Genomic DNA, 21,034 nt, shown 5'->3' with positions numbered 1-21,034 from the left:
CTCCAGATAATCTTTAACCTGTTCGGATAATTTCTCACCTGTTGTCTCGCTATAAACTTTATCACTATCAATTCATTATCTTATCGTTGAAAAATAGATAATAATACTTTTATTATTCAAACAGTATTTATAAAATTATTATATGAAAAGCTTATAAAGCTATTATTTCTAAAAATTTATTTTTAATTAATTATTCTTATATATTTTGAGGTTGAGAAATATAATAAAAAATTGATAAGTATAATTAATTATTTTCGTTACGGGTATTAACGTATTTCGTAAAGAAAGAATCTAGTGTTTTTCCTGTCGATAAATATAGAATAATCTTAGATAATGGCAGAAGAAACAGAAGTTTTTCCTCCGGAACCAGTTGTTACACATTCCAATAAGTAACCCAATGCCTGTAACATATTGACGGATTTAAGGACCTTCTTACTTCTCAACAGTGAGGTTCTTTCGTAAAACTACAGTAGGTAATCTAAAATGATATATTTCCCCGTAAAAATATAAAACATATTTAAGCTAAGAAAACATTTTTCATTAAAATCAGCCTACTCCTTAATACATTTAATTGTATTGAGTATGGATGATTGTTGTGGGTATTATCTGCAGCCTATCAGCGACAGTTGAAGGACAAAGGACTTACGTGTATAGTGTCGAAGAAAACATTTTGCAGATTATAATGTTATATAAATGAAAGGTTTGCAAGTCTTTCGTCGCTTATTAGAGTATTACTTCATAACTGAAATTAACCTAAAAATTCTTGCAAATATAAAACGTCCACTGTCAAATATAGGAAAGCTAACCTAACAAATAGACTCTAAAGGAAATTAGATACAGATACGCCAATCTGAACGACGATTGGTTAGGAATATAAAAAAAATATAGGCGGATCTTTTCTTATTCTAGTTAATTATCATTTCGTAACTATAATTTATTATTATTAAAATTGTTTGTTTTGTTTTCTATATTTTACAGAGAATCATCTATGTTCGTAAATAAATAGATATATATTTAATTATATATATATTGTTAGCCCAGGAATTAATTAATTAATTTCTTAATGATTTATTAAAATATGAATAGCCTATATAAAGGGAATATAGGAACAGATAGGGATATAAAATTTGGAAATGAATAAAAAAGTAAGAATCTAAGAATTGAATTTATGGCTCGAAGATTAAACGTTAAAGATTATCTGGAGCCAACACGACACACGGGTTATGTACCGTACCAAGAGAAGTGCCTGTCGGAAGGACGTTCCATAGAAAACTGGCCTCTATTTAGTTGTTACATATGTGAAGAAAACCCGAAAATCTTCACGTGACTAGCCGGTCGGTCAGATGCAAATCCACGACCAACTACTAGCGTAAAATAAAAATTAGAAGAACGTTCATTCGCTTTTTATATCTCTTGTAATTTTTATGTTTCAAATTCACAGCGTTAACTCAGTTTATCGAACGATTGTTATTATATGTTTTTTATTAACTTTCCTGCTCTGCGTGTCCAGATAAAATCTTGTAACTCAGTTATTCATCCACCAAAAGTAAAAGCCTTCGAGCAGGCGTGTTTAGAAATATTCTTAGCTACACTTTCTATCAATTTTTATGGCTTCCCACCAGCACCCCGTGCATCTACTTTTGTTCACGTAATTCCAAGAGCTAAAGCTATTGTGAAAGCTAAAGATAATTTATTTTTTACTCTTTAGTGCATTTCTGTTGATGAAAAGCGTTTCTTTAAAACGTTTTTAATTTTAAGTTATTTCCTTGAAAAATAACTTGAGACTAAACGTAATTATGTAATGAAGTGTCGTCTAACCCGAGTAAAACAGAGACCACGACAGATAAATATATTTTTTTAATATGTTTTATTTGTTCGATAAGCTATTTAGGGAAACGAATATATACAGTCGACTTGTTAACTTCGACGGGTAACCAGGAATTATGGATAAAACTTTTATTTAAGAAATTAAATATTGTATTTCACAATTTTACAGAGTGGTTACAAACTGCTTACTTATGAAATTGTGCCTGGAGTCTCTCAGTTGAAAATATCTCCATGATAAAATTCGGTAGAAGACGGATTCGATATGTTTTTTCCTCGAAATTCGGACTTAACAGCGCATGACAATTCAGTTTGTAAAAATTCTCGGCCCATTCTTCAACCGAGACTTAAAAACAACCATTGATTTAAAATCTTGTGCTTTAATATGCATTTTTATGAAACAAATATTAATGAAGGCTTAACATACACACGTAGAGCACTGCTACTTTCTTAATAATCGTAAGATATGGTTATGTTTTTTAAATTTATTAATGGCTTATAAATATGGAATTTTAAAATAAATATAAAAATTTATATACAAGTGTAAATTCTATATTTTATGATATATTTTATTTTATACAGTATATAAAATTAAATTGGTTATTAATGAAACAGAATACGAAGCAGAAAAATAAGATGAATACGTGATCTTAGTTATTTATTTTTAATCAACAAACTAAAGCCAAACACATTTACTTCTCTTAAAGATTTACATAAAATCGAAACGACTGACAAACTGTAGAGATAGCATCTAACTCGAGCATACGATACAAGGAACGTAATAAAGTTTCTCTTCTCTGCTAAGTATTATATTCTCCAATTTTCCCCGATTCGTATCGTTGTCCACATCACTTTCGATAGATTTACGATTCATACAAATTAAATTGTTTCTCTTCCCGTTTCCTACTAAATATCCTTCGTAAACCACGGTCCAATGATAAGGACAGTGTTTACGTCCTGGAAAAGTGACCACAGATCCCGCTGCGGGTAACCTACAGACAGCGCAACGTGCGATTCCTTTCTTTGTTTCCACTTCTGTGACGTCTTTTTTAACAATATACATCTCGAAATTTACTTTCTTAACTCGTGGAGTGTCGAGATCGCTTCCGTTTATTCCTAATTTAGGACTTTCCTGAAGACAAAGGAAATTAGCCAGTCCTCCAGAAGAGTCTCGAGACGAGGAAGCGGTGATGCCTTCCATAACCAATTCGGGCCAGATTCCGTAACATTTATTACCTCCCCAATGCGTGTACGTATCTCCACTCCCCCTGAAAGGCTTCCAACTAGAAACTTAACAAAACAGACCGGAGATAAATTGTTCAGTCGCTCCTAATTCGAGAAAATCTCACGTATTCTTACCTGAAGCGTCTCGAGTCTGAAAGAAATGAACGTTGAAAATTTTTAATGCAAATTGAAGTGCATTTTAGGCATTTTAAACTTAACTTACTATTCGTTGCCTCAATCGCAAGTACGCATCGTAATAAGCGCGATGGGTTAGTATATCGACTTTACTGTCGTACGCTTCAATGGCTGGCTTTAATTGCTGTGGACTACTCTGAACATCCAAATCTCCAATTACTTTAAAGAATTCCAGAATTACGTAATCTAGATCGTCACTGAACTTTCCTATCTAAAGATATTTATGTCTGAAACACAGAACTGCTATTTCTTTACTCAAATTATTCAATTTTTACCTCAATTTCGTCTTTTTCGTCGAGGCTCTGAGGGATGTTCTGTAACCAGTTGTGTAAAGCTGTACGAGTGGTCAATATATCGTCCAACAGGCCTTCTACATTATCCAATTTTCCTTCTAAGACACTATAAGATCAACATTATTTTGCTTATAATGTATAATGTAAACCGTGACCTACGTTCACCCTAACCTGTTTTTGAAAAATTTCGGAAGTTTAGAATCGAATTCACTCAAGGGGACGAGTTCTACTCTTATAGGTACACCTTTCCCATTATTAAATTTAGCTAAATCTTCGTGGAAAACATCTAACAGTTTATGCAAATCTTTCATGGAACTTGGAACGAAACTAACAGGTATGGAACTGTAATACTTAATCTCCATAGAATCGACCATGTCTGCGATGTCTTTCATGTATTCTCCTTCGACTGTAATGGAAAATAAATTTAAACGGTGCAACTGACTTATAACATTTTAAAGAATTTACCTTCCACTTCTAAATCTAACCATCCTGCAACTCTGCCACCGACATCGATGGCGCCTTTGATGTGCTTTTTGTCTCTCGTACTTTTGCATTTTATTAACACAGAGACTATCAACTCTCCTCCATAAGTGACGCTCCTAACATAATGAGTACCTAAAACTTTTGAATTTTTATTCCAACCCGGTTTAGGAACAGCATCGGAGGGTAATGTTTCTGTTACCTACAAAAATAACGACAATATTTATCACTAAAATTTGTAAGTCCCACGTTAACACAAACCATTCCTACGAATTTCTACCATTACCCTTATCTTCTTTCCCAAATTTAAACTTACGCTTTATTGTTTGTCAGGAATTAATATGAGAATATGTTTAAACTATATTCACCGTTTCGTAGTGGGTTTTTATCAACATTTCCACACCATTCTCTCTATTCTGAACATCTCCGAGATAATATCCAGAAGCACCGGCATTAAACAATCCTCCTTTGATTTTTAATGAAAAGGAACCTTCCACTTCCAAAAAGTCTCTGGCTTCTATTGTATTCTCAACAAATTTATGGCGAGTTTCCGTAAATGTCTTATTAATTACCTACAGAAAACGGCGAAACTTGTTCATTGAACAATTGCCAAAAGTGTTAGTGAAAACTTTAACTCACCGTTGGATTATCTACGACTTTTAGAGGAAAAATATCAACTCCAACTCTACCTTTACCCATATCGAACGTCCTTCCTAACAATAAAGGCAAGATATACGCCATAACTTGCGCCATTTTTCTGAACGAGGAAGCTTTTCTTTAATGATAATACATGCGGACGATGAGAGGGAAACAGGTGTTGACGCGTTATTTCTTTCCCGTAGACAGATTCTAATCCAAGGTTATCTCTTATTAATTACTTGTATACACTATATAATCAGAAGAAACACCTGTATGTTGTTAAATACTTAGAAAATCTTCTAACTTTGAATTTCACCCGTATAAATTGTTTCTTTATAAACAAAAACTTTAAAAGGGCTTAAAATATATTTTCACACCGCAAAATTTAATTAAATTACACAAAATTAGCGTCATTACGGAATAACAATTTGATTGGTAACTGCAGATAAAATGGGTTATCAGAAATGGTGAGAAGTCTTCAGATGTGGAAGTGTTAAGTTCATCTTGTACGAAAAATGTTTGTAATTTATATACTTTTTCTTGTATTCGAGAATATTTTATGGTAAGTGAATATTTAAATAATTAATAATGAATTTCGAAAATGCTTACTTAATTTTATAAGCTTCCAAAACTAGTAACGATATATCCAATGAAAATGGTCGTTTAGTGAAGAGTGAAAGTGTTTCTGATGGAGCGGGACGTACGATTCAAGTAAGCGCGAAGGATTATGTCGAAAAATATAAGGAAAAATTGGATTTAGGCGATTGTCCAGTTAGAGAATTAACCTTTTCTAACGGCACGACTCGTATTATTCCTTGGTAAGTCCGCGTTGGAATTTCTCTCACTTAATATCTCCAGATGGTCACGTTAATTTTAATTATGTTCTTGTATAAATAATAATTTTATGTTTATTAATTTATAATATAAAGTCGAATGTATTCGTCTATGTAGTATGGAATATTACGCATTTATCTGACTTTTAAGATACGGAGTGGTTCAAATTATCGTGTGGTTTTTGCCAACGGTACACGAGTTATGAAAATTTTTGAGGAATTAAAGCTTTGAATTTTATGTATTGAATAATATCATTTTTAGACAAATTTTGTAAAATTTGTAAGGGGGAAAACCATTTGACGAAAACAGAAGTTTAGTCTTTACGATAGTTAACAGATTATCGTTGAAATCTGTACATTTATGCACAGAATTTGAGTTATGTTTTATACATAATACTTGTAAACGTACTATAAGAGGATAAATAAAGTAGAACCCGTTTAAGAAGTTTCCTCCTAAGAAGTTTTTTACAGCGGCCCCTTCAAAAACCGGTTAATAGGGAGTTTTTGAAGGGGCTGTTGCTTAATTCTGCTGTATTAATATTTCTATACAAAACGTTAATTATCGATGACTCTTCTAGCCCCTTTAAATACACAGGAGATGTGCACTTCATACCACTTGCAAGAACGAATTTAGATATCAGACGTGTTCAAAAAGCGGAAGACGTCCTTTCGAGAGTAGGAGGTGGACTCGGAATAGGAGCGGGAATTATGGGTTTGGCCAAAGTTAGCATAAAAGTGAGTAAAAATAACCGTATAAATTTTATTGAGAAAACATTCAAAAGTGTCTGAACTAGACAAAAGGTTTATGACATTCGGTGCGTAAATGCATTCGAGTGTGTCCTTTCGCGTGGACGATGTTTTGTGTGGAGGATTTTGAGTCATTCCATATATTGAAAGAATATATAAGACAAGTAATGTTTTTCAGGTAAAAGCGGCAGTAGATACTCAAAATAATAAGAAACAGATGTCTTTAAGTAGTAATTACGTAATACAAAGGGGTGTGCTGTCGTTGAGAAATGCTCGACCGGTGGGTGACGTGGATCCCGATTTTGTTACTCAGCTTTATCTCAGCGAAGTAGTAATTGGGGGAGAAGAAACACTTTTAGTCACTATGGAATTCGAATCGGAGCGAAAGAAAACCGAAGTTGAAACGAGTGTGACGGTAAAAATATTGTTCATATCCATAACTGCTAAGATGAGATTCATATCCGAGAATTTTCATTCAGCCGCCGCAGTTAAGGTAAGGTATAAAGTATTAATATTAAATCTTTAATTTTTACGAATATCCATTTTAAGTGTCTTACGAACAGGTAAGTCGGGTATCGTCGTGGAGAAGAACAGAAACTCGAACTTTCTTAGGACCGGGCAGCCTAAAGTCTGCTCTGAAAGTTATAGAAGAATACGAAAATAAATTTAAAGTTGCTCCTCAAGAATTGCAACAATTACCTTTAGAAGATAGCTCACTACATATAGAATATCATTTTAACACCTGGAAAACTCCTACTCAAGGTTATAATTCTAGAAATAAAAATTAAACCTTTTATTGATATAAAAAAAAATAAAAAACATATAATTTTCAGAGCTAAATTTTAACGAAGCTCAAGTAAATTCTTATTTAGAAGTATTAAAGAGACAGATTTTAGAATTGGAAACGGTTGTGAAGAGGGTCAGATCGTACATAAACTACGTAAGTTCAAGCTTAAAAACTTCATTAATAATATAATTCACATAGTGTAGGTATTCGGGATAACCTAAAACTCAATTAACCATAATAAAGACTACACTCGAATACGAAAAATATGACTGAGTATTTGAATAAGACAACAATTCAATCGAATTTTGATTGGTGTTTATACGAAAAGTGTATCCAGAAAGTAAAACACGACTTTGTGCCCTCCCGTGTATTTAAATAATTAACTTGAAAAATTCATTTTAGTCAGTGTAAATAGAATTACAAAACATGAAAGTTTACATGACAAAATGCACTTTAAACAGAATATTTACAACTGATAGAAAAAAGAAAAATTTATTTAAATCTTCCTAAATTAAAGTTTTACATAATAAATGTAATCTTTAACTGGAATAAATTGAGAAATTTATATAAAAGTTGGCAATTTACACCTCAAATTTTATTATTATACAAATGTTCACTTTTATTATTATTGGATAATACGACAATTGCTCCCTTAGGTGAATCGTGTCGGTGCGGTAACCATTAGCAAACGTAAAGAATTGGAAAAATTTGAAATTGAGATGAAAGAAAAGGCAGAAAATTTGCAAGATGCTTACAATGGATACTTCTTGATGAGCGTGGAAGAAAGAAAGAATATCGTCGATATATACGGAAGGAAAAGAGCACCATTTTACTATATGAGGAAACTCGGTTCCATTTTTCAGCCCGGTGAAGATTACACTTATCTAGAAGAGATACAGCCGTAAATTTACATCATTTACATCAACATCTGCTTAAGAAAATGCCCAACTTTACACAATTACCAGTAGTTAGTTTACAAAAAGGGGTGTTAACTTTATCTTCTTTTTATTTAATTTGCATAATTCTAATTATAAAAATTCAGTTAGAAAATTAAAAAAGATGTATTAATTGTTTTTTGGACAAAATATTAAAGTTTTCTTCCTCAAAAATGATGTTTGCATTTTAATATTATTGAGGTAGCTAGACCTAAAAACATAGATAACCCTATAAGACGATATAAACCGGGAACTGAAGGTAAGTTACGTTGCCACCACGTTGGTTTGATAGGAATGTCAACAACATCCTAGAAAAGAGATGACTTTTAATACTTAAAACAATGCGATATATACTGCGTAGTGGCGGTTTTAGATATAAACAACCCAGGCTTTGGTCTAGGACAGGGGTGGCGAACCCGCGACACGTCGGAAAAAACATCTGGCACGTAACGTAACGCGCGATTTCGGTTTTTCACTTTTTTCTTTTTCAATCGTTTTTATATTTATTCAAATTAAAGAATATTCGTTTCATTTCTTTGAATGTCGTTAATGGAAGTGTAAAACTTTGGCGCGCATAAACATTTTTGAAGATAAGCACGCTCGTTACACGGCACGCGGACTCAAAAAGGTTCGCCTTCCCCGGTCTAGGATCTTGGGCTTCAAGGGTTTCCCATAAGCACAAACGTATGCTTTCTAGGTTTAACCCGGTACTCGAAATCTACTATACAGAGTTTTTATATTACAAACTTATACAGGAGGCCCTCGGGGACCTTAGGGTTTCACTCCTAAAGCCGCCACTATTTTGATTATTATAGTACTACCTTGGCAGGAGGCTCTGTTCTCCAAATATCCTCTTTTCTGAGCTTTCCCATAGAATGAAGCACTTCTCTAGCCGCTCTTTCACCCGCTTGTATGGCTCCTTCCATGTATCCGGACCAAGTAATTGCAGTTTCTGTTCCTGCAAAGTACATCCTTCCTACGGGCTCTCTTATTACCCTAGGCGTAACGTAATAATAATTATTAAAATACCCTTACGTATAAATATAAAAATTATCACGATAATTCGCTTACTTTCCGTATCTGGTTAAGAATCCGGGTGGAAACATAGCGGTGTAACATCCTCCCGAGTACTGTTCTGCCATCCAATTGTATTCTTCGTAATGAATTGGCTACAGGCAAAACTGATGATTATCTAATTTTAAATAGTTTATATATATTATAAAGTTAAACTTACCTCTAGGAATTCTTTCAATCCAAACACATCGGCGTAGCATTTAGCAAAAATTTGTTTCCTTTCTTCTTTCGTACGAGTGGCCAAATTTCGAACGCAATCGGTTGGCACAAAGCTATTGAAAAACGAGGCAAACTACGCTTAGCACTTTTGTCGTGCTCGTCAACTCGAAGTAATTTTGCAACCGAAGACCATTTTGTAATTTATATTAAGACCAAAAAAGTTGTTTTAAACACAGTAAAATAAATTAATTGTCGAATGAATACGTGGCTCCATCTGTTGCCATCATTCGTTTAATATTCGGAATTTCAAATACGGTTTATGACGCTTATAAATTTGCCAATCGTTTTAGTAATAAAATTTTAAAATTTTATTGCAATGTCAGTTAGTATTGCTCGGTAATAAATTACAAAAATGATCGGTTGATTTGAAATCATCGGTGAATCGGTGAATTTCAATTATTTCAATTGCTAACGAACCCAACAATCGCTGGATAACTTCCATCGGGTTTAGTATCGTCGAAAGTGCCCGCTATTGGATGTTCTTCGTCGGTATCAATTAATGCTGTACCACAGAAACCTTAAAATAATCAACCACCGGCGAGTTATTGCGTATAAGATTAATATTTTACAAAGGAAGATTATTTTCCTGTTATTAATAACGTTACCTTTGGCTCTCCAAAATGGCGTACGATAGTACAAAATGGCCTTCATAATGGAGCCCATCGGGCATCTTTGTATCATTTGGTTTCTAATGGGTGGTAGAGGAGGATCGTAATGGATCTTCATTTGTAGCATGGGAGGTATCGCCATAATTATATAATTTGCCTGAGAAAGATTTAAAATATATTTTATTTGTGATTTTAAATATGTAAAAATGCGTTAAGATGCATTTCCTCGTATGATGCAAAGTATTACTCTATAAATGTCTCCGTTTAATGTTTTGACCATGACACCATCGGCTAGTTGGTGGATGGTGGCCACTGGAGAGTTTAATCTTACAGAATCTTTAAAAAGAAAACGTTATAAAAGATCAATTTATAATTATAAGAGTTAGAATTAATTATAATTAATTTGCGATACCTCCTAATCGAGCCGCAATGCGTTCACTAATCTGTTGACTTCCACCTATAAATTTTCTTTCCTGTATCGAGAAAATTAAATTTTAGCCTAAAAATATGTATTTGGCCCCTAATTCCTCGTATTAAATATATATAAAATACATACTTGACCGCCATTGGTAGAACTAATTATCTTAACTATGCCGTGACACAACTTGATATACCATAAAGCCCACAAGAGCGAAGCCTCGTACTGCGAAGATGTCAATGCTAACTCTAAAAATACTTTGGCAATTGCACGTACCTGTCTAAAAAATACATCTGTATTATTCTGAATAATTTAACAAGTTCGAGCTAATATTATAAGTCGAAATTTACTTGGTGTAGCAGATTTTATCGACAAATTCGTGATATGTCATTGTATCCCATTCCTCTGCACGAGGAGCCTTCCACGGTGCATCCGCTGGAATCTAATGAAAGTTTTAAGTTTATTTAACGTAACCATAAACAAGAACAATGAATTTATCTTACCTCTTCTCCCATTTTATCCACTGTTCTCGCAAAATTTAACAGATCTAATTTTACAATAGGATTCCAAAAAGGAATAACGGGCGAATCGGCAAAATAACGATATAATTTTCCCTAAATTATTAAAAATAGTCAATTTATTTACGCTTTATTATAATCTTTAATAAATGCAATAATCTTAAATACAGGAAAGATGACGATATTTTGACATCGTTGAAACTATCTAAACTTTATTTGTATTACAAAAAGGCACGAGAATTTAACAATGTATTGACGTAGGAAAAGTTTTTCAAACATTCTTATTTTCAAAATATACTTTTAGGCTACCACACTCGCGACACGTAATCAGTTGATTACGTGTCGCGAGTGTGGTAGCCTGTGGTGTAGTGTGGTTACTCACGATTCTCCAAGAGGATTATAATTCTTGTTCTGTGCTCTAGAACTCCATCGGTGCAAATTTATAAACATTCGATGCTTTATTCTTTCGTACCAAAATTTACTACATTTGATAAATATTTCGTAAACGAAGCTTCCTTTCGAGTCTCACGATTGGGTCGAATTGCTCGTTTTATTGACGCAAAAGTCTCGGATCATACTACCCAAATAACCAGAAGATTTAAATAATTATAAAATCACGAGGATAATGTGTAGTATAAATTATTCCAGACAGGCGACATTTATCATATTATGATATAAACAATTAATCATAATAATGACTTATGAAAGAGCTTCCAGCAACTGGTGAAGTCCGAGGAATGTCTCCGGGCGCGGGTCTCTACTTACGCGGGTCTCTACTTACGCGGTTCTTCGCTAAATTTGTCAACCGAAATGTTACCTCACCTGTAATATAAATACGAATACGTAGACGGACGCACGAAATCTTTTAAAATTGTTTTAAGAGCACCCAACCGCGCCGGTAACCGTGTATTTTAGATTACTGTTTGTTATAATTTTCAAAGACAAACCTTGGTGTAGTATACAACGTGTTCTGTCTCGTCTAACTTATAATTATTTATTCCCAGTTCTCTCGTTAATCTGAAGATGTGGTTTTGCGAAGGTCCTATATAGGAACCTCCCAAATCCACGTAACCGACGGATGCATCCTAAAAGAACAAAATGAATAATAAATCTGAAGAATTAAGTAATATTTTTATATATAACAAATTTTAAAACAAATTTGGGCTAACTTTTTTAGTAAACGTTCTTCCTCCTACTCGATTCCTGGCTTCTAAAACAATAATATCGATGTTGGATTCACGAAGCCATTTAGCAGCCGACAAACCTATCGAATAATAAAATGAAAAAGGTTTTATAATGTAAAATATTTCAATTTTATAGATCCAAGGATTGGAAAGATGCGGTACTTTTGAAAGTTTAAATAGAAGTTTTCGGTAGTATTTAAGTGTCACCGAGCGCTTCTACTCACCAAAGAAACCTTGGGGATGTCCATAAATGACGTCCGCTCTGGAAGGGAAAGAAAGGAAGGGGAGAGGAAAGGGTCGAACTTCGATAGACAGGTTTTATTTCAAATTTTATACACTTATGCATTTTATTATTCAGAAATGATAAAGGTTTTGAGGGGTATCGAGTTTCGTTGAATGTCCGAAGAGGGGAGGAGGTTACGGAAACTCGGACAAACTGGGACAGTGGGAAAGGGGGAGTAAAAATTTCAAGAAAAATGCAGACGTAATTTATGGACGGCTCCTTGTGGGTGGCGACTCCGAATACGTGGCAAACATTTCGAGGCCCTATTCTTCCAATAATTTCGACCGCAAAAGAGGGTGCGAACACGGGTTCAAAACAGTATATTATGTTAATCGTTGAAAACGAAAACTCTCAACCGTCACATCCCTAATTGATCGTTAATTTCGACAAAGCCACGTATTAAACGTCCCGTAAGTTTAAAACTGTGCCATTTCGTAAGCATTTTTATGGTTGAATTTATCGGAGGACTCGGTTGCCGAATTTTTTGCACGTATTTACAATGGCCCTGCAGGCTTGTGAATGTTTGCCTCTGGTTTTTTAAATACTTTGTTTCATCCTATTATTAACAAATTTAACGCTTTAAAAAGCGTCAAATTTGTTGTATTATTCAAAAATGATTTTATATAAACAATTTTCTTTCGAAAAATTTTCGTGGATTTCTTTATATTTAGGCTACGAGGATAACTTATCTCGTACGTCTCTGTTTACATTTACAACGTCGATAAAGTGCGATAAAAGACATTGAGTTCATCTGACATTTATACACTTAGAACTTTATTAAATACACTATATATATTTTTTAATAAAGTGTTTTTAATTTTTTAAATAACTAAAAATTAAGAACTTCACCTTTCCTACGCTAAATTAAACAATTACATCTAGCATTAACCCGTTTTTATATTGAATATTTAAGTATGTCGTTCTAGTTTAATAGTGAGTTTTACGATAATTTATAATTAATTAATTAATTAATATGTTATTCAAATATAAATATCCAAACCCGAAAGTTATATATTCGAGTCAAACGATTGTCGAATTATATCGGGCTATATTACTACTACTATTATTAATTAAATGTTAAGTAATTTGACACTAAAGGCAGACTTTAGGCGCCATCTCTTGCTAAATGTAATCATCATAATTGAATTAATCTTTTAATAATATTAAATTAGTATATTATTAATAATATTTTAATAAGTTACGTGTAAACTAATAAGTTCTGAAAACGAGAACCGGACGAAGGTCCGAATAATGTAACTGGAAACCTGACCGCACGGTAACACTCGTTATACAGTATATTAATTGTGTTTAATTCTGAAATAATTAACGGGACGTGTCAAGAGTGTATCTCTGGTGTAATTTGCAACAAATACAAGCTGTTAGAGAATTTCTGGTTAGATCTGCCAGGAGATAAGCGCAAAAATTCCCAGAATATAGCCGAAGAAAATAACGCCTAAGCCTATTAAAAAACAAACAGTTTTTAAAAAATATCGGGTTGGGAATCCGGCAAAACAGCTCCGGCTCTAAAGCCCGGCATTTTACACTACAAAAACATTAAAGATGCAATGAAATATTTCATTTTAAGCTTTGAAAATTTAAATAGAAATATTTTAAAGCTCTTTCGTGAACAAAAATTATTGATTAAGCGCTCGAACTCGCTTAAAATATCAGAAAATCTACTGAAAATGGACACCTAAGCTTCGATGCCACTACATTTTCTTATCACTATATATATACAGTATATTATTTGAATAAAAACAATAGAAAATTCTTTATAAATTGCTGAAGATTATAAAATCAAGAATGACAGCGTGACTAATCTCTTACATAACTTCGTGATTACATTAAAAGTCAGAGATAAAATTCGAGATTCATCGAGGCCCCTTCGGTAGTTACATTCGCGGCAAATTTATTCCAATCATTTTAAAGACGATTTATAATTTATTACTTATTTTAAAGTTATAAACCGGGAAAGACGAAAAAAATTGTTTTCGCGGTTACTTTATTTATATCAATTAAGGTTATTTTTTGATTACGTTGACAAGGAAACGTGTCGGGCAACAGACGTACGGTTTTAAATTACCTAGATATAATTAAATTAACGGTGTAATAAAATAACACCGTTAAGTTTTTATAGATTAAAGCTGTAATATCTTTAAAATGACTGCAAACTCTCGGAGCCTTCGAGAAGTCCGCGCGACAATTTTTTGAGGCCCCAAATATTAAAAAACGAAAAACAACGTTAAAAAATGTATTATATTTTTTAAATAATAAAATTTGACATAGAATAAAAGTACTTTTACTCCTTAATAGACGAGAAATGCGACGAGCTACAAGTTTATTTATATAAAGATTGGATAAAAGCTACTTCGTTACTAGCTTAGGTGAAAAAAATCTGAATGTTTTATTATTTTTCACCAATTTTTACGTCGAATTAAAAATGTGTTTTTAAAAAGTTTTAAATTCTGTAATCTAGGATGTGACGAAGATCCAATTTTAGTATTTCGTAATGTTTTATAATTAGACAAATTAATTGTAATAGAAATTAATCCCGGAAACAATGAAAAATGTGGAGCATCATTAGCATTCTAATCATTCAATGTAGTGTATTTTGCATAAAATTGTAGATGCACTTTTATATCAAATTAAGTTTTTATAATCATATTTTACAAGTTTTAAAGCCACGGATAACTTCGAAATTTCAATTTTTGACACGTTTTTTACACATTGAACACAGGATGTGACTTAATTTATTCAGCTTAACTTCGCTTCCTACATGGCTGAAATATAGCGAACAATTGAACGATTGCGCAAATCCTGTATACATACAGAAAAAGTAAATCCAGTTTAAACTATTTATCATTCTATTTTTAGTTAAAAATCTCGACTTTTCGCATTGGTTCGACCCTCGAAACTTGTTATGTCTCGGCTATTTTCGGTAAACTTATAAAAGGACGTACTTAAAAACTCCAATTTTCTTATTTTATATAAATAAATTTAAATTTCATTCGGTAAACTGTTCGATAACTTGTTTATCTAATAATAAAATATTAAATTAAAATAAAATATTCGATAGATTTGTATAACGTTAGCCATATTCGACAACATTGAATATCTCTTACCGCTAATTCCGGCCCCGATGATGATAACTTGTGTTCTTTCCGACATGATAAAACGGCGATTGCGGAGATACCTTTAAAAATACAACCTCACCGACTGCTGTCAGCTAGCAAAATGGCAAGGCAGATTCTGCAACAGGAAGAGATCTAAGGTCAGGGTCAAACCAACGGAAGAATTTACTGATTCTGTAATCTCTCGCATTCAGATTCGTATCGTACGTAGCAGCGGGATGATTGTATTTTAAGTAAACTTCTATAAAACACTACAAACTCCGAGGGCATAAAAGTTAAGTTAAACAACGGGGAGGAGTACGAAAATTTTGATACCGACGATTACGGTTTTCGAGTTTGGGTTGCGGTGTTAAATAATTAACTAAGATTAATTAATTTATCGGAGTGTATTTCAAATTATCGCTAGTGTGCAGTATTAGATAGGAGAAAGGATTTGCCCTTGACTTCAATTAAATATTATCACGAGTATTGAATCGTTGACGTCACGTCTGCTACAGGGTAAAGTTTCACCTGTCTTTGATCACTTCGTCTATAACTTCCATTTTTTTTCTCTAAATATTTACAACTTCCTCTTCAAATTTAGCTAATAATATATAGAATTAATAAATAATAGACTTTTAAGTTTAAAGTTGTATTAAAATAAATCCGCCACAAATCGCTTAAAAAGACGGGCTATTTTCCATCTTATACACGAATCTGCGAGTGAATAAACTTTAGCGCAGGTGGTTTACTCGATTATTATTTTGAAAAACTTGTTTTAGAAGGTCAACGAATCAAAGGTGAAGATGTATATTCAAATTTGTATATATTATTTTCTATAAATTCCTGGTTTTAACTATTACATTATTTAACTTTTGAACTTCGAGTACGGTATATCCAATTACTTTTTTGATGCGTACAGATGCAACATTTTTCGATTAAGTTAAATATTAATAAAATAATAATTTATATTATTATTTATTTTATATTTACATTAAAAACAACCTTTATTTAATAAGCTAAAATTTAATTAAAAAATAACGTTAATATAGTCTGTAATCTTTATACTTTCTTTACTCGTAGAAACTCGCGTATTTTAACGAATGAAAACACGATTAAATGATATTAAGCTATAAATATAAAGGTTATAATCATTAAAAATTATATTATTACATCTAAGACTATAAATTTTTTAATTTAATTTACTTTTAGATAACTTTTTATCAGATATAAACTATAAATTAACGAAGTTATGATGAGAAGCCATGATTTTTTTTTCTTTCTTTCTTTATTTATTTTTTTGATTAAATTTTATTGATTTTCTATTCTTGCGTTGATTTAAAATTTAATATAAATTGTTTAATAAATAAAAATAAAGACATTATGGCCAAAACTAAAATGAATACTGCATTTTATTTTAATTTCGGAAAAATTTGCACACAAAATATTAAATTTGTTAAATTAATTGTTTTTACTTTTTAAAATTTACAAAGCATCGGAAAGACCATCTTAGAGTGGAACAGCGGGGCCTTTGTTTCCCGGACTTGAAAACGTTCGTTATAAATTATTCATTTCGTGTGTATTAAGAGAGAATATTTTTCAAATTTTATTATTAAAAAAAATGAAAATTTTAATGATTTTTTAGATAGATTGGAGCATTAAAAATGTAAGTTACCTCGTCCTCTGGCAGGCAATGAGACGAATTTACTAGTAGTTAGTACTGTAGAGCCGTTAGAATTTACAAATATGTTACGTCGTATTAATTTTTTAATGGAGGCATATTTGCCAGCGACATTATAAATGGGCCACCCGTAGCAGTGAGATACATTCCGCCAAAGCCGAGATTTTGAGCAACCGTTCTAAGGTAAGGGAAAGCGAGACAGTTAATGCCTTAACTTTCACCACTGTAATTACTAAGTTTTCAAATATTCGCTGCAGATTCATCCCGGACTAGGATTTCATCTGTTGGCGATGGTCACATTCGCTTTAGCTTAATCACATGCCAGAATCTTACTATCTTTCCTCCTTACTCCAGAAAAGACAGGAAAGACGTTACCCGTTTAATTTAATTCGAAGTTATATGAACCTACAAAGTTAATATAATAATGCGATAAAATTTAAAAATTAAATAATTTTGTACACTAAGGTGCGAACGTAACAAAACAAAGCAAATAGCGTATCCACTTTGCCCTTTGATCACAATACTGGAAAATGACTAAAGTAGCCAAGTCCGCAGTGTTGGTAATTAAAGTTCACGTTTCAAAAAGATATAACTGGGAAACTAATCGGCAGAACGACGTTATATTTCACACGGAGACTTTCGCGATAACGGAATTTTATTTGAAAACAAAAATGTCGATTGCAAAAATATTCGCTAGAGCGGTAAGCGGCGCCGCGACATCGTAGTGAATAACTGAAAATGTTTCAAAACTTACCGTACACGCGGTACGCGGTGTGGATAGGTAACTGCACGATCGATACGTTGGCCTCCATTGTCCGCAACGTGCCGAAATCGTCAAATCGCGCATTAGACGACAGCACTGGGAGCTTCGGAGGCCGGCGTGCCGACCGTGCTTTTGCCTATAATAGCCGCACATAGAACCGTACGTATAGTAAGTTTTGAGACAGTTTCGGTTGTTTGTTATACCCCGTTCGCACACAATCCACGACTCACTTCGATCTCGATTTACCTACAATCTGGATTGTGATTGTCGCCAGTCGAACGTCGTGCCGTTCGCACAGGTAACTCGCTTGAGAAAAACCCGGCTATTGTAAGCGATGATAAAACTGGCATAACTACTCGGTAAGTCACAAACACCAACACACAAAATGGAAGTTTTGATTAGAAATAAATACTTTTTCTTGCCATATATGTAATAATAGACAGATGTCATCGTCTCTCCAAACATCTTTTTTATTTCTTTGCCGATAGCCCGACACGTGTTCTGTAGCCATCTTGTATTTTCTCACGCGCGTGGGATTGTGGGATCTCTCTTATGACTGGATCTAGTTTCGAGAACTCTCTCGAGTCAATCGCGATTGAACCTCGTTTCGGTCGAGATTGAAACGGTCGAGGGTGTTCGCACCAAGGCATACTCGCCGACCTTGGTCACAATTTAGATTGAAATGTTTGGTGCGAACGGGGTATTATTGTTATTTTGACGCAATCGGGCTTCGCATCTTCTGTCTCACATTACACAACTAGTCCAAGTTACATTTTCTGATAGTCTCCGAAGCGTTCCACTTTTTCTTCCAGCCATTTCCTGGAGATATTAGGTTAAATTATATTTGGAAAAAAAAAATTCGCTTTGGCTAACACGACGAAAATGCGTATTATATAAACATGTTTTATCCGGAATGACCGAAAAATCTTTAAATCGAAAATCTTTTTGTTTAAAAGTTTAAAAAATAAGAAAGAATTCGGGCCTAAAATTCTCTTCTGGTGGAATAAGAGGTGGCGTAGCTCCATTAATTGCACCGTAAACGGCAGGCAAGCAATTTACGGTATGTTACCAAATCGGCTGGCGGAACGGTTAAGATACCGAATACAGCAAATAGCTCCGTGTAATGATTTCACAAATATGTTTGTACTTATCTTGTAAAAACGTACAAAAACAAGCGCGAGACGTCTATAAGTATACTTTTAAGGAAAATACTTTGGTCTTATGTGTAACAAATGCGCACTTGCCGGTTAATATTATTTATTCAATTTTTAAAAGTATCTTTGAAGACAGAACGAGAAACGTAATGGTTGTTTGTTTCTCCCATTCGAGATTTTTATAGAGGAAACGTTCGAATACTTTCAGCGGAAGACAGATTTCTAGAAATTACTGCAGTAAATAACAGAAATTATTTTACAAAAAAATACTCGTAATTAAATAAAGTATATTTTTTAAATAGACGAAAACATCAAATTTCCGCTCGAATAAGTACCATTCGATACGTATTTATCACACGACCCCATTTGCCACGTGTCAAAATATTACCGAACGATAGCAATTTAGTTTAATTAAAAGCAAAAAAGTTTATCTAGAGAGGATGTGGGTAGAAAAATTTTTATAAACATCCAACGTGTTACTCGACTCTCGAATCTTCGTCCCAACCGTCTGTTGTAAAAAACATTTTCCCGAAATTTAGGTAACGAGATTCACTACTACCTCGTTTAAAACTCGATCATAGTTACGAAATAAAAGTTATATAATAATTTTTCTGGGCTGTTCGGTGCTCTCGACCGTATCGTTTGACCCGACAAAAACATTTCCTGTGTTGATCGGAATCCTTCATTACGTTTCTTAAATGAAGTATAATGAAACGGGAAAAATTCCGTTCAATCGGATTAAATTAACCATCAAAATTTAATAGAGTCGAGGTCCCTTATATACACGCTATCGTAATAAACTTCATTTTTTCATTATTGCTCTATGCTGAGATACTAAACAAAATAAACAAAACTGACATCAACACACATTGTATACTTGCAAACTTCATAATACGTTGTATAAATTGAGGCGGAGCGTTAGCGAAGTCACTTCTATGTGTCTTACGAAGTTGTCTTCGTTCTCAAAATTTGATCGATTGATTTTTGATTAAACTTTGTTATTTTCCATCGAAACGAGGAATACAAAAATGTAATAGAAAATGGGGGCCCAAGACTTCGTTTTTGAGATGCAGTGAAGTCAAAATGACAATGTCCGTGCTCCCCGACGCCATTGAGCGCGCCTAAAGATATTTAGGAGAGAGAAAAAAAAAAAAAAAAAACAACATCGCTTGCACCTAACGGAAAATAAGAGCTACAAACAAAACGCAAGAACAAAGGATCAATGGCAATTGCTTTCTTCTCGGATCGCCTGTCCGTACCTGGTCGCAAGGATCGCATCTGCCATGGCCGGCAGCTACGAAGATCGCCTCTTTCGTGGCCGGCAGATACTGTGGTGGAAAGGGTGTCAAAATGGCCAAAATTTGAAAATTGTTACGTGGGCGAACTGATAAATTCATAGAAAACAATCACACGCGAGTATGAAAAAGTATATTGTGAAATTTAATATGCTTTATGTTAATAAAAAAATGATTATAATTTTTAAATTTGTAACAGACTAATAAAAGGCTTATCCAAAAGGCGCCATATTTAAGTTTTTCCTCTTTTGTGACGGCAAGTACAAGTTCTCCTCTCCCTCTTCTGCGCATAACAAGTGCGAGGATCGCTTCTTTCTATCCGACTCCGCTTCAATTCTATCGGGGAACGCCGTGTCCTAGTTTTGTTACTATCTTATTAATTTTTTTATTTAAAAATGTGGTGTGTCGATGTCGATAACGATTCTCCAATACATCCCGTTATTTTTGTCCAATTCGACGTAAGTGACGTCACTTACGTTGCACTGATATCACCTACCTTAAGTTGCATTTTAAAATATTTTGGCAAATGGCGTAATTTTAAATTTATTTTAATTTAAAAAATAACCGCATCGTGTCGCTTCAACAATGATTTAAAAAAGTTTATAGTGTATTATTCGATCGGAAGTAACGATTTTACTAACCTGTTATTTAAAATGTCTTATCGCTCATTGTGTTCCCAAGTACTGTATAAGCTACTTAATGTGTTGAAAAATGAGACACACTTAGCATTTATTAAAATTAAATATAGTAAAAATTATTCAAAATTAATT

At 33.3% G+C, this 21,034-nt stretch overlaps 3 protein-coding genes across 3 annotated transcripts; 1 reads left to right on the top strand and 2 right to left on the bottom strand.

Moving 5' to 3' along the window:
• Nucleotides 1-2,686: 2,686 nt before the first annotated feature.
• On the bottom strand, nucleotides 2,687-4,974 carry LOC136981102 (uncharacterized). Its single transcript, XM_067277365.1, has 7 exons — nucleotides 4,656-4,974; nucleotides 4,385-4,588; nucleotides 4,002-4,218; nucleotides 3,708-3,942; nucleotides 3,519-3,642; nucleotides 3,272-3,454; nucleotides 2,687-3,199 (listed from the first exon to the last, which is right to left on the bottom strand). The coding sequence occupies exons 1-7, from the start codon at nucleotides 4,767-4,769 to the stop codon at nucleotides 3,170-3,172; spliced, it is 1,107 nt and encodes a 368-aa protein (XP_067133466.1). The 5' UTR covers nucleotides 4,770-4,974; the 3' UTR covers nucleotides 2,687-3,169.
• On the top strand, nucleotides 4,974-7,990 carry LOC136981101 (uncharacterized). Its single transcript, XM_067277363.1, has 7 exons — nucleotides 4,974-5,217; nucleotides 5,291-5,473; nucleotides 6,067-6,223; nucleotides 6,414-6,733; nucleotides 6,804-6,997; nucleotides 7,069-7,175; nucleotides 7,679-7,990. Exons 1-7 carry the CDS (start codon nucleotides 5,171-5,173, stop codon nucleotides 7,925-7,927), a joined length of 1,257 nt encoding a protein of 418 aa, XP_067133464.1. The 5' UTR covers nucleotides 4,974-5,170; the 3' UTR covers nucleotides 7,928-7,990.
• Nucleotides 7,596-15,624, bottom strand: LOC136981100 (amine oxidase [flavin-containing] B-like). Its single transcript, XM_067277362.1, has 14 exons — nucleotides 15,384-15,624; nucleotides 11,964-12,058; nucleotides 11,742-11,879; nucleotides 10,780-10,890; nucleotides 10,627-10,718; nucleotides 10,415-10,556; nucleotides 10,271-10,331; nucleotides 10,106-10,194; nucleotides 9,856-10,015; nucleotides 9,668-9,767; nucleotides 9,192-9,303; nucleotides 9,029-9,126; nucleotides 8,779-8,953; nucleotides 7,596-8,265 (listed from the first exon to the last, which is right to left on the bottom strand). The coding sequence occupies exons 1-14, from the start codon at nucleotides 15,427-15,429 to the stop codon at nucleotides 8,125-8,127; spliced, it is 1,560 nt and encodes a 519-aa protein (XP_067133463.1). The 5' UTR covers nucleotides 15,430-15,624; the 3' UTR covers nucleotides 7,596-8,124.
• Nucleotides 15,625-21,034: the final 5,410 nt, after the last annotated feature.

The sequence above is a fragment of the Centruroides vittatus genome, unplaced genomic scaffold (assembly GCF_030686945.1).
Source record: "Centruroides vittatus isolate TY-2023 unplaced genomic scaffold, ASM3068694v2 contig_743, whole genome shotgun sequence".
In the NCBI taxonomy this organism is placed as follows: domain Eukaryota; kingdom Metazoa; phylum Arthropoda; class Arachnida; order Scorpiones; family Buthidae; genus Centruroides; species Centruroides vittatus.
The sequence above is the reverse complement of the archived record's forward strand: the minus strand, read 5'-3'. Positions and strand labels throughout refer to the sequence as shown.

Excerpts from the sequence above, each read along its gene's own strand:
- LOC136981101 (XM_067277363.1), top strand. The coding sequence starts at position 5,171 with ATGTTTGTAATTTATATACTTTTTCTTGTATTCGAGAATATTTTATG. Across the intron at positions 6,734-6,803 it reads GCCGCCGCAGTTAAGGTAAG|TCGGGTATCGTCGTGGAGAA; the intron begins GTATAAAGTATT and ends CGAACAGGTAAG. Across the intron at positions 7,176-7,678 it reads TCAGATCGTACATAAACTAC|GTGAATCGTGTCGGTGCGGT; the intron begins GTAAGTTCAAGC and ends TTGCTCCCTTAG.
- LOC136981102 (XM_067277365.1), bottom strand. The coding sequence starts at position 4,769 with ATGGCGCAAGTTATGGCGTATATCTTGCCTTTATTGTTAGGAAGGACG. Across the intron at positions 4,589-4,655 it reads AAGTCGTAGATAATCCAACG|GTAATTAATAAGACATTTAC; the intron begins GTGAGTTAAAGT and ends CGTTTTCTGTAG. Across the intron at positions 3,943-4,001 it reads GTTAGATTTAGAAGTGGAAG|TCGAAGGAGAATACATGAAA; the intron begins GTAAATTCTTTA and ends TTTCCATTACAG.
- LOC136981100 (XM_067277362.1), bottom strand. The coding sequence starts at position 15,429 with ATGTCGGAAAGAACACAAGTTATCATCATCGGGGCCGGAATTAGCG. Across the intron at positions 10,195-10,270 it reads CATTGCGGCTCGATTAGGAG|ATTCTGTAAGATTAAACTCT; the intron begins GTATCGCAAATT and ends TTCTTTTTAAAG. Across the intron at positions 9,768-9,855 it reads GCCATTTTGGAGAGCCAAAG|GTTTCTGTGGTACAGCATTA; the intron begins GTAACGTTATTA and ends GATTATTTTAAG.